Source organism: Ascaphus truei, chromosome 4 (genome assembly GCF_040206685.1).
Source record: "Ascaphus truei isolate aAscTru1 chromosome 4, aAscTru1.hap1, whole genome shotgun sequence".
Lineage (NCBI taxonomy): Eukaryota > Metazoa > Chordata > Amphibia > Anura > Ascaphidae > Ascaphus > Ascaphus truei.
Genome location: NC_134486.1, coordinates 352,235,786 through 352,249,468, shown reverse-complemented (window position 1 = coordinate 352,249,468; position 13,683 = coordinate 352,235,786). Strand labels below are relative to the sequence as shown.

Genomic DNA, 13,683 nt, shown 5'->3' with positions numbered 1-13,683 from the left:
ATAGGGAACTGCCTTAAGACAGATACTCCTTCACTGTACTCCTAGTGAGAAAGATGTTGCAGGACAGTGCCTGACTGTCAGTACAGCATGTAGCTGGAAGAGACTCTGACTTCATAACAGAGACTGTTTGCAAAGGGATAAATCCGGCTGGGAATCCCTCCCCTGTGGAGTCAGCGTGTGCATTCATTTCTGCAGAGAGCAGTGCAGTGCTGCATGGGATCACGTTGCGGTATTGCAGACTCATCAAGGATTCTCCTGGTTGGGACCATAACCAGGAAGGTATTATATTAAAGTGCACCAACGGGCCCCAACACAGGGGAGCGCTGTCCCTCACACACACTCTAATCTATAGCTGGTGGACACAAAGAGGTTAAGTGCTCTGGCACCGGGGTACATCAGAGACTTAAGTGTTACAGAAATGATTCTAAGCACACATTCAGCTCTTTACTGTGTGATATGATATAAATGCTGTGTTTGCAGAGAAATGCTATGTTGGTTATGTGTTGAGAATAATTATTATACTGATCAGTAAATGCTGTTTATCCAATCCCGTGTGGTATTGTATATGTGGGTTCTGATAAGGAAGCACTCCCACTACGATGGGATCCCTCATCAGTGGAGGCGCTGCACCGAATGTAAGTACACCCCAGGCTCCCAGTGGCGGAGGCTCATGGCTCAGGTTAGCCTCACAGGTGAATGCAGTACCAGTAGTGCCGTACCCCAGGGGTACACCCGCTACATATATATATATATATATATATATATATGTACTGTATATATATATATATATATATATATATATTGTGAGAGAAAGGGAGGACCCCGCATCCACAAGATAGATAAATGCAACTAATTACCGACAAAATAAATCTATACACAGTGATATGTCGGTGGTGCTATAAGGGCAGGTAAATAGAGTGAGAGAGGAAAAGAGCCCTGAACAAAAAGCACTCTAGTATGCCTGGGAGTACAAAATCACATAATCTTTATTTGATGGTTGTCACAGAACAATGGTTAAAAACAAAGCACAGAAAATTTAAAATAGGGCATGGATCCCCTGTCCGTAGCAAAACTTGATAAATCCTCCAACAAGTATATCCCAATGGGAACAATACAAATGCCAAAATTGACAAAAATAGTACTCTAGAGTACCTGACAAGGTTAACACAGTGAGGCTGACAAAATGCCAAACAACGGTGGCTATGGCTACGTGGTCAAATCACAAAATAACAACACACTTATATCCCCCTGAGTCTTGGGTATGTATAAAGTGACACAGTTGCAAGAGAGATCAGAGAAAGACACACAATATAAAGCCAAGAAAGCACACCTTAGCCTGCAGCAACAAGTAGTGATACATCACCTAAAGTCAGGTACACAGCAAAATGGAAGGAGGAGACAAGGAGCAAAGCTCAGAGCATGATGACGTGTCCCAAAGGGGGGACAAACCAGGGGATCCTGCCTACTAGACCTGCTCCTACGCGTTTCGGCCAAAAGCCTTCTACTGGGAGTGGTGATGTAGGCAGGGTGACATGCATGTTTAAAAATGAAATCTAATTGGGCTAGTGGGCTTTTGCAGGGGGATATAAGTGTGTTTTTATTTTGTGATTTGACCACGTAGCCATAGCCACCGTTGTTTGGCCTTTTGTCAGCCTCACTGTGTTAACCTTGTCACTAGAGTACTAATTTTGTCAATTTTGGCATTTGTATTGTTCCCATTGGGATATACTTGTTGGAGGATTTATCAAGTTTTGCTACGGACAGGGGATCCATGCCCTATTTTAAATTTTCTGTGCTTTGTTTTTAACCATTGTTCTGTGACAACCATCAAATAAAGATTATGTGATTTTGTACTCCCAGGCATACTAGAGTGCTTTTTGTTCAGGGCTCTTTTCCTCTCTCACTATATATATATATATATATATATATATATATATATATATATATATATATATATATATATGTCACAATGCTCTTTTTGCTTGTTTACACTGGTTGTCTAGCAACCACCAACTATTTTCACATGGGTTTAGGTATAAGGGTTTAGTTTTTTTTTCACTTGTCCTCCATCTTTAGGGAGGTTCATATACAGTACGGACTGCTACGTTGATCCTGTAAAATATTTTGTTTCAATTATCTACAAGTCCCTATGACTGCTGCTTTGCTCTACACACTGATTTTCCAATATGTACATAAAATATAAAGAAGTTTGCTTTTTTTTGATCCTACAAATGGGCCAATATTCTTTTGCTTGAAAGTTTTTTGCCAATTTGTTTTACTAAAAGGTAAAATTGTGAGTACAGATTTTAACATTTGTCAATGTGGAGAAAAATGTGTTTAGACACAATGCTCCTTGAAGAACTTCATACGTATGCTGTTTCAGATGTAGAGGATTGTTTGGGCAATAGAAAGGCAAAAAGGATAGGTGGCTAGAAACGCAGACTGTGATACACATTAGTATAATATGTGAACCATGTATTGTGTACCGTGCACCAGCAGGTGTATTAATGCTTGCTACATCTATAGGTGCAGGATGAAAATTACCCCCGTTTCTTTTCCAAATTTCCTTGATACACACTATAGACCACCAAGGGCCTCATGCAGAGAGAGCAGCGCTTTTTAAAATTGGCGAGGGGAATAAAAAGTTGGTTTACTGGAGAGTTTTATTCTCCATATGCAGAAATGGGCGAAATCCGCTATTTATACCATTACTGCATGTGGAGAATTGTAAATGAGGAGATGCGCGCTGCTTAAAGGGAAAAAAAAAATCGCGCTTTTTAATTTTTTTCCCTATAGCCGGCGAGCTCCTGCTTCTTGCCAACTTTAGTTGGCGGAGAAAATTGAAGAAAATCGTGCCATGTTATTGGCGCGAACAGCCGCTAGATGGCGTTCGCGCGTTTCTGAATTTGGAAATTTTTAAAGCTGGCGAGATGTAGGTTCTCTCCAGCCGCGCGGCGAAATTTTCAAATAAAAAAAAAAAAATGGCGCTTGTTTCAAAACTCGCCATTACCTGCCTTTCTAAAGGCAGATTTTGCAAAAAAATGGCGCTTCCCCCGATAACGCTGCTCTCTGCATGAGGCCCCTAGTGTTTTGCTCTTGTGTAATACATTTTTGCATAAAGGCAATTCATCATTTTTGACTCATAAATAAAATAAAAATATACAGTATTTTATTTTTGATCTTACCTAGTGGGAGCTTAAGAAATGATGGTGCTTCCTTGAGATAGTAAACAGTGATCATTACTTCATCTCCAGCATTCCGTAATAAGTGAACCTAAAATGAGGTAAACATACTTAAAAGATAAGCTACTCCGAATAGGTTATAAAAAATGGTCTTAGATTACTTGTTCTATTGTTCTATACAAGTAAAACAAATTATATTTTACACCATTTCTAAACCGGAAGAAAGTATACACACACATATAAAACAATAGGGCGACCAGTTGTCCCGATTTAGCCGGGACAGTCCAGTTTTTTTAATGGCTTTCCCGTTTTTTTAATGGCTGTCCCGGCTGCACCGCATTCTTTAAAATGTCCCGTTTTTTTGTGGCTGTTCCGGTTTTGGCCATCAGAGCAGGAGGGGGGGGGGGGCAGCAGAGAGCAGAGAATGCAGGAACAGAGCAGAGGCCGGTGTGTCTGTAGCTGCAGAGGTGGGGGCGGGTTAGAGGCAGAGGAGCCTCAGCAGTTAGATAGTGGGAGCTTCAGTGTCTACTGCCACGGCTCAAGATGGCTTCCCCCCAATGTTCCTCAGAGGCAGGTAGGGACCAGAACGGACACACATGAGATGCAGCATGGAGGAGAGAGAGGCAGCATGGGGGGGGGGGAGAGAGAGAGGCAGCATGGGCGGGGGGGAGAGAGAGGCAGCATGGGGGGAGGAGTGAGGCAGCATGGGGGGAGGAGAGAGGCAGCATGGGGCGGGAGGAGAGAGGCAGCATGTGGGGGAGGGGGAGAGAGGCAGCATGGGGGGAGAGAGGCAGCATGGGGGGAGAGAGGCAGCATGGGGGGGAGGGAGAGAGGCAGCATGGGCGGGAGGGGGAGAGAGGCAGCATAGGGTGGAGGAGAGGCAGCATGGGGGGAGGAGAGAGGCAGCATGGGGGAGAGGAGAGAGGCAGCATGGGGGGGGAGAAGAGAGGCAGCATGGGGGGGAGAAGAGAGGCAGCATGGGGGGAGGAGAGGCAGCATGGAGGGGAGGAGAGAGGCAGCATGGGGGGAGAAGAGAGGCAGCATGGGGGGAGAAGAGAGGCAGCATGGGGGGAGAAGAGAAGCAGAATGGGGGGAGAAGAGAGGCAGCATGGGGGGAGAAGAGAGGCAGCATGGGGGGAGGATAGAGGCAGCATGGGGGGAGGAGAGAGGCAACATGGGGGGAGAAGAGCGGTAGCATGGGGGGGAGAAGAGCGGCAGCATGGGGGGGAGGAGAGAGGCAGCATGGGGGGGAGAGAGGCAGCATGGGGGGGGAGAGAGAGGTAGCACACAGAGAATGGGGGAGAGAGACGCACACACAGAGAATGGGGGAGAGAGACACACACACACAGAGAATGGGGTAGAGAGAGTCACACACAGAATGGGGGAGAGAGAATGGGGAGAGAGACAGAATGGGAAGGGTGGAACGAGAATGGAGTGATGGGGGAACGACAATGGAGGGATGGGAGGGAGAGAGAATTGGTGTGTGTACGGTTGCGTCCCCGCTAGCGCTGAGCTGGCGGCGGTTTCTTACATATATAGCTATATGTAAGTCCCCGCTCACGCTGTACGCACGGCGCTCGTGCGCGGCACACACGCTCACCCGCGCTCGGCGCGCAAGTAAACAAAAAAACTATACTTACCCTCGCGCTCAACTACCCGCAATGCCCCCCTCCCCCAAGCACGCGTACATACAGGACACCCAGCGCCCTCAGTGCCAGCGGGGACTCAGCCTAAGAAGGGGTGACAGAGAGCAGCGGAGCACAGTTGGTGATGTCATTTGTTTTATAAATATTTTTTTTTAATTTGTCCCGGTTTTTAGTTTTGTAAATCTGGTCACCCTATAAAACAACCGAATAATATTGATCTTCCATTCCTTTTAGTAAGGCAAATTTAGCAGTTTTATTACAGGTACAGTGGCGGCCGCCTTTAACCTCCTGCGGCCGTTTCCCCGCAATTTTTAAAATCGCGGGCAGATGCGGGCCGTTTTGGGCGCTGTGGGCGCTTTCAATGTTAAGCGCCATTAGCGCTGTTTAGTCAATGCGGCCGATGCGCGGCCAAGCCCGTGAGAAACGGAAAACATCCCCGAATTTTTTCGGGGATGTTGGAGGTTAAAAGGGGCCACGGCTGTATATTAAAGGAGAGACACTGAGAAGAGATCAAAGCGACCACTCCTGACGAAGCTCCTACGTGAGCGAAACGCGTATGGTGTCATGATGCTGTAACGTCATTCAGGAAGTGGGGGGCAGTCAGTCAGACAGTGTTAGTGGAGGATCATAGTTTAATTAAAGTACAGATGCAACAGCCTTTATTCTAAATCAGCCAAAGCCGCACCGCTCTGATAACCGCGGCCAGACGCGCTCTGTTTTCTTATTTTTACGAGCGGTTTTCGTTATTTTAGCGCTCGCTTTTTTTATAGCGTTGTCTGCAATACTGCAATACTCAGGTGGACAATCACGAGCTGTTGTCTTAAAAGTCTAATCGCAATTCAACCTGCCGTACATTTCTGCAAGTCTGTGTGTGCACACGCAGTAATTGTTCTGTAAATTGGAAGATTTATATTTGAAGCAGAGATTAATTAACGTTCCGAGTTCATACTGTATACAGTAGTAGTACTGTATGAAGTTCCTTAGGGAAAAGAAGTACAGTATTACAAAAATATAACGTATCTTCTTCCGAAAATAACATTATCACATTTATATATGTAGCATTTATTAATCAAAACTTTTACTAGGCTTGCTCTTCTTTTCATAGTTTGTTTGTGAAATGGTGCTCAGAAAGTGCTAGGACCGTGTATAATGGAAGGGAGCATTAACTGGGTATATATGAGTAAAAAAGTAGCAGTACTAAGCCTTAAGAGGGCATAAGGTACCCTGAAGGTTGGGGTGGGTTGTCCAAAGACACCCCCCCCTTCCTCATTGGGTTAGCCCCAGGTAATGTACTCACGATATTTTGCTTCTTCCCAGAGTCTCCCTTCCAAAGCGTGCAGCTGAAGTGGGATAAAGATTCCAAAAGCCAGGGTGTGCAGCGCACAGCAAAGATAGAAAGAGCAGGTCTTGCAAAAAACAGTCCTTTATTATTAGGTCATATGGGTGTGGGACAGCAGCAAACCTTCAACGCGTTTCGTTCAAAGAACTTTATCAAGAAGTCACTTCTTGATTAAGTTCTTTGAACGAAACGCGTTGAAGGTTTGCTGCTGTCCCACACCCATATGACCTAATAATAAAGGACTGTTTTTTGCAAGACCTGCTCTTTCTATCTTTGCTGTGCGCTGCACACCCTGGCTTTTGCTCTTCTTTTCATACTGTTTTTATTTTATGCGCATGCGTGTATGTCTCATTTGAACATTGTTGAAACGCATAGGCATGTTACAGTATCACTTTTCTGCGCATTAAACATTATGATGACCTTTTAAATATATTTCTTTGAACTGATAATCCATCATACAGCGCTCTCCCCCTCTCCCCCTCGCCCCCGTACACACACAAGGCTAAAGTATTTCAACTTCTTATCTACTGTACACCTCTCCCACACCATTCATTTGGAATGGATGGCTTTCTGGCTTGAAACTTCCCGCGCGTGGCATCACATTCCTGCGCATACGTGTATAACTTCCCATTCAATTAGAAGTTCAAGTTTTAAAAATATATATATATATTTTTGGTTCTCGACAATGGCTTGCATAACAATTCTGGACATTCTGAGAATCAAGTTTTAAAAATATATTTTTTTCAGTTATCAACATGGGCTTGCATATCAATTCTGGATATTCTGAGAATCAATCACTGCTGTTGCTTTTTAATTCTACACTAGTCATGTACGTTCTTTATGAGGTGGGTGGCATAGTACTGTGATTTTTATTTGGGGGGGTGTATTTCTTTGAACTACAGTTAATCCATCATACAGTGCTCTCCCCCCATCTCCCCCCGCACACACACAAGGCTTATCGACACCTCTCCAAAACCATTCATTTCTAATGGATGGCTTTCTGGCTTGAATCTTCCCGAGCGTGGCGTCACATTTCTGTGCATGCGTGTATGACTTCCCATTCAATTGCTGTAGAAGTTCAAGTCAGAATTTTTTTTTTTTTTTTTTTTTTTTGTTCTCGACATGGGCTTGCATAACAATTCTGGATATTCTGAGAATCAATCACTTCTGTTCTTTTTAATTCTACACTAGTCATGTACATTCTTTATGAGGTGGGTGGCACAGTACTGTGATTTTTATTTGGGGGTGTGGGGATCAAAACATTATGATGACCTGTTGAAAATATTTCTTTGAGCTACAGGTAATCCATCATACTGACTGATGACGATTCTTAGTTGGTTTTACCATGACCTTCCGCCTTTTGAAGCCTCCATGATCAAAGATACTGGAAAAATCTGGTGCAACACACCAATACCCTCCTCTAACTCCGGGTGCAGGATCAATACAAAAAAAACACGGATCGATACATAACTTTTTCCTTATTGCACGCTTCCACACACGAGCATCTGGTGAAAATTTGTAAAAGTCATACTTTCGATAAAATATTGATAAATTTGACCAACTGTGTCCATCTTATCATCTGCTGCATAATTGCGGACCATATTAAATAAGCGTACGTTATGTAGGGCTTTTTGAACACGTACTGCGGTGATGTACTCATCTCGGCACTCTCTGAACAATAGAACACCAGACACTGTGCATTGAGTTTATAATATGAAACGCCTAAATTGATACAGTATTGTAACTTCTTCAGTACCAAGGTCAATTCACAATGGACCACTATGGTATTTTTTAAACACCTGCAAGTCGACACATTACTGAAGCACATGTACAGTACTGTAGTGTACACATTAGAATTCATTACAATTCATGAATATCTGCCACGTGGCAGATACGCGAAGAATTGCACCCAATTAAATCCGAACCATTATCATTAAAAAGATCAACCGCAGGTTAATGCGGCATGAATACGGCATGAATGTGGCATGAATGCGGTGAAGCGAGTGGCATTCGAAAAAGCCACTGCAAAATAACCGAGAAGTGTTAAAATAAAAGCTGCCGTGGCTGTATGTTTAAGGTCTACTCAGCCAGTTAGTCCCAGAGAGATTAGGAAATTTAAAGATTATGCTTCCTACACCCAGATTCAACTATTTTCACCAGGTCAATTTAATTTTGATTGTAATTTGATCTGTATGCACTACGAAGATCTCCTCAGTCAATTGCCACTTAAGCATTACTCTTGAGATTCGATCTCCACTGCGATTTTGCCTTACATTATTATTTTACACTAAGACTCTGAGGTGTCAATCGGTGGTTTACTGCAGCTACAGTATGTGATTACCACAGCTCTGATAATATATAGTAATTAGATACCATTTATTATACTACCCAACCGCAGCCATCAGTGCTTTCATCTGGTTCACTGCAGCTAAGGAAGCATACAGCTTGGCACGCTAATCATACCAACAAGGGAAACCTGCTCTCAATTAATTTGAGCAGGATTCCTACCCCTGTGTTCTAATCACTGCCACTCAGACACTTTGTCTCACATCCCATTGCCTGCTCTCACTTCCTGATATTTAACCCGAGCACGATTGTATGTTTACACCTTGTTTGTGTTTTCAATATAGATTTTTTCTTTGTGTTTATCTTCATTTTATTAATCAATAATAAATGTTAAATTTTACTTAGCCCAGTGTGTGCTCCACTAAGTACTATCCTCATTGGAGGATGCTGTGATCTCTTCTCAGAGCCTCTTCACCCCCCGGAAGAAGTCGTCAGGTTTAGTACGATGAAACGTACGTCAGGTTAGCCAGCATTTCTCTGTGCCAAGCATATGTATTAAACTATGGGGCCTATGCAGAGAGCAGCGCTATTTCGAAATTCGCCATTTTTTGGAGAAAATCGCGCAGAAAGCAGCAGAAAATGGCGAGTTCCGAAAAACGCGCCAATTTTTCTTTTCTATTTGTAAAACTCGCCTCGCGGCTGGCGAGAACCTCAATCTCGCCAGTTTAAAAAATATCCGTATGCAGAGAGGCGCGAACGGCATCTAGCGGCTGTTCGCGCCAATAAAATGGCGCGATTGTCTCCGTTTTGACTCGCCAGAAAAAACTGCCGCTCGCGGCCATTGCAAAGGGAAAAAAAAAGGCGCAAATTTGTTTTAACACATTTCTGAAGCGCGCATCTCGCCAATTTAAACTCGCCACACGCATCCATGTTAAACATAGCAGAATTCGCACTTTTCTGCATATGGAGATTAAAACTCTCCAAAAAAGCTACTTTTTAATAAATTCGCCAATTTTAAAATTCGCTGCTCTCTGCATAGGCCCCTATATCTGAAGTACTAAGATCACACATATCGATGCTGAGTAGGTCTATTCCATGTTCTCAGGTTTACAGTCTGGTCACCATGGTCACTACAAGTCAAAACGACTATGATAGCACTTCTAATATGCTTTAAGTATTGGAATCAGTTACTAAACCAGCAGCTATTGCGGAGAAATCTGTGGCTGAACGGAGTGTTACATAACAGGCACGCCAACACGTGCACGCGGCTTGAATACACAGGCTTATACTTACATAGGTCTTTGAGGCTAGATTATACGCTCAAGAACATATCTTGTAGGCTTAATGATTATTAATAATTGATCATTATTATCTACTGATCAATTCAGTCAGTGTACCATCAGAAATGGTCAAAGTTCCGGAACTGGGTAGTTAACATGACCTAACAAGGGAGCGCAACGAGCGCTGAGCCTGTCCAGGGGTATACACAAAAGGGAACGCTGACATAGTTCGTACACTCATAGGACTAAATGTGGCCGAATTAGGGAAGATTATACAATAGGAAAGTACATCTTACCTACGTGTTTGAGTAAACAGCTGTTCTGAACTAAACCCCATGATAGACCGTTTAACCACCTAGTAGTGTAACACTATTAACCTGTCCACTGATGGATATGTACTTATTACCACAGGCATGTGGAAATATTAGGGTTAGCTATAACCCCATAAAAGATCATTTAACCACAGTGTGGAATCACAGAATTAACCAGCACACTGCAATGCATATGTTTATCACCACAAACTACCAGCTATAAAATATCCACCACAGTGTGATGAGGACTTATCAAAGTAGGTCATTAAACATCTGTACACTCGTTGTTGCAAGTGCTATCGGCTCAATATTAACAGTAAGTTCACAGCCGCATCTGCAGGGCTGTCTACAGTCATCTGTGTGGTATAAGAACCTCTGATAGGGTTTATTTATAAGGAAACAAATATAAATATTATCGACAGTGTTACCTGTCAGCTGTAAGACCTCAATTAACATACTGTACATGTACAGTATGAGGAAACAGCTGTTTGTGAACAAAACCCCATGACAGATCATTCAACTACCCTGTTGAGATAGACGATTGACCGATTCACCGCCGGATATGTGCTTATAACCACACGCATGAGGAAATAGCAGGTTTGGTTATAATCCCATTTTAAAAATCGTTTTACCACGCTCTGTGCTAGTAAACATCTGCACGCTCATCTGTGCAAGATCCTTCTGCTTAACATTTAACTTCAGCCGCATTTGACCACGTGGGCAAAGCAGTCTACAGTTTGAGTTTACACCGTATTGGCAAAGTGCCATTTTCGATTGAGAAGTCTGCAATTAATCATTAGCCCTGACAAAAGTTGTGATGCCAAAGAGACACCTACCATTTGCAAAATATCCATAAAAGCTACTATGTGATAACTGCAGGAAAGATCGGGTAACTGCCTAGTGGAAGCAACGCAATTAACCTCTTCACAACTGGTTATGGGCTCATAACCACATGTCACCAGCCACGGTATACACATCACGGGGTTACTAAGATTGATCAGTACTAGGCCATTTAATGTCCTTACATTTACCTGTGTTGAATCTTATGTAAACAAATACACAACGGCAGGTGACTGAGTGATTGGGACTGTCTGCGAACACGGTTCACCATGCACTTGTTTGCTACTCACTTGTGGCAAATGGGCAAAATGGGCAAAATACTACACCTGCAACCATCGCATCCCATTCACAAAGTTCTGTTGATCAGTGTGACTCTGTATTGCCCTATATTAAAGGTGAAACTACAGTGGGCAAATTTGTTTGCTTTTTTATTTTTAATTTAGGCTTGATACAGGTCTCCGAAGCTGAAACTTGTTTATCTCAGCTCTGAGGACCCACTGATTACAAAGATACTTAACTCTGAAGGGGGTGCTGGTACAGGATCTCTCTGCTTTATAAAGCTCTCGCGTCACGTGGGTCAATAGGAAGCCGCATTGGCTTTAAGATATCCTGAAGACATTAGTTTGATTGTGTCCTGTTCTATTATAATAACAACATAGACTAACTCAATGTGAGAATTTTGAATATACAGTAATTATTTATTTAATCTTGACTATTTTCATACAGTATTACTATGGCTATGACAATGTTACACAGATGTTAGCCACTGTTATCTATTTCTTGACCAGAGTGAAGAAGTTATTCGCTAGATTAACATCATCTTCTCTTACATACTTACTTTTTGTATATTAATATACAAGGAGGAGGCTGAGAGAAAAGCAATTCCTCTTAATTGGTGCACTTAAATGGGCTTCATGTGAATGGATATTCCAAGCAAAAGGTGACACATTGTTTGCTCCTTTGCATGTCATTTCCCAGAATCCCTTGCTGCAGTGGGAACACTGTATGTTAGGTGGTAATGGTTGAAAGGCAGGTTTGCAGACCTGTCTGGGACTTGTGAATGTGCTCACAAGTAAACAGTTAGACATAGGGTGCAACAATGTAGACAAAGAGTGGATGGTAGTCATTGTGAATACAAACTATCATAAATGTTCCTGATAGAATGTACTGTAAGTGTAGAGTCCCCACTCAGAATGATCCTGTAAATGATGCAAAAAGAACCAATATGGTGAAGTACTGTGAGGAGGGAAATGCCGACGTCTCCCTCTCCTCCCCGGTGCGTCTGTGTGCTCAGCTCGACTCCAATGGATGGATCACGTGATGTTTACTTGGCCCCGTTTCAGTGACGTCAGAGGATAGTGGGAAAGTCTGTCAGCTCCAGCTGATCCAGCTAACTGGATCCCACAACAATAGTCCTCTAAATTGGATTCCGTGCTGAGGCAGGTAGAAGGTACTGAGGCACTACAGGGGTTACCTTAGGCATAAAGTTACAACAACCCTATGTCTTTCGTTCCGATCAACGGAACTTCATCAGGCCTTTTAACACTATATATATATGTGTGTGTGTGTGTGTGTGTGTGTGTGTGTGTGTGTGTGTGTGTGTGTGTGTATATATATATATATATATATATATATATATATATATATATATATATCCCAATCAATTATCTGCATTGCATACAACCAATGCACTTCTCAATTATTGAGAATGACATGATAAAAATGAGTAAACATTTTAATTCAATAAATATATAAAATCTCAATTAAATGAGCAAGCATGTCAAAATTACACAGATAATTTGGATAGATCATCGATGTTCAATAAAAAGTATATACCAAAACTGATTAGCTACACATTGAACTTTCTAAATGCATCATTGTAACAGGACATTTATTATGCAACCACCTGCAAGTGGTCGATACAATGCGTAAACCTAATGCTAAATGTGGCTCTATATGAAAGAGCTCATAAATATAGAGTAAGTATTTACATAAATGGTATTGTTTTATAAACCACACTAATTTTAAATAATCTAAAATAAAATGGGGAAAAAAAGAGAAACAAAAAGAAAAAGAATGAACTCACAGATAGGATGATGAACTATTTAAATTGAAGAATAGCTACAAATAAAATTACCAATTTTACTATAAACATAATACAGTAAGTGACCACTAATGCTAATGTAAAACAAAAGAATGATGAGCGCACACTCCTAAATGTACAATTGATAAGTATGTATTTAATAAAAATCAGACAAACTTTAACGGCAGATGATATAGACATATAAAACAGAGATGAAACAATAAAAATGGATGTCAGTGGATGCTGTAATTCTAAATAGGAGAGGTTTGTGGGAACCTTGAGGGTTAATAATATCAAGAAATTGGTGTTGATATTAGGAGATTGAGTCCATTCTAAACTCCTGGAGGGTGTGATGGATAAACGCTGGTATATTAACTCCTGCAATGTCCTGCAATATTATCAAACAGTTCCACTATAGAAGATGAAGATATCTTAGCTCCTAACAATGCAGCCCCACACTTTCCTGATTCAGGATCAACGCTGTGAGCGCACCCGTCAGCTGGGAGCCCCGTTTGAAGGAGCAATGTGAGTGCGCCCATCAGCTGGGAGCCCCGTATGAAGGAGAATCTAAATGGAACACTAGGATCTGTTTGTGGCAGTTTGTGCAAACACAGAGTACCTGTTCTGCTGAAAACGGAGGTGGTAAAGGATGGTAATGGCGTCCGGAATTGCAAGCGGGTCCCGTGAGGCTCCGTGACAAATTAGCTGGGGCAGAA

At 42.4% G+C, this 13,683-nt stretch overlaps 1 protein-coding gene across 1 annotated transcript in view; it reads right to left on the bottom strand.

Annotated features, from left to right (window-relative positions):
- SNTG2 (syntrophin gamma 2) overlaps positions 1-13,683 on the bottom strand; it is a 503,218-nt gene that overhangs the window by 321,542 nt on the left and 167,993 nt on the right. The window contains exon 13 of the mRNA XM_075595051.1: positions 3,186-3,273. Within this exon, the coding sequence (XP_075451166.1) occupies positions 3,186-3,273 (88 nt within the window). The remainder of the gene's footprint in view (positions 1-3,185; positions 3,274-13,683) is intronic.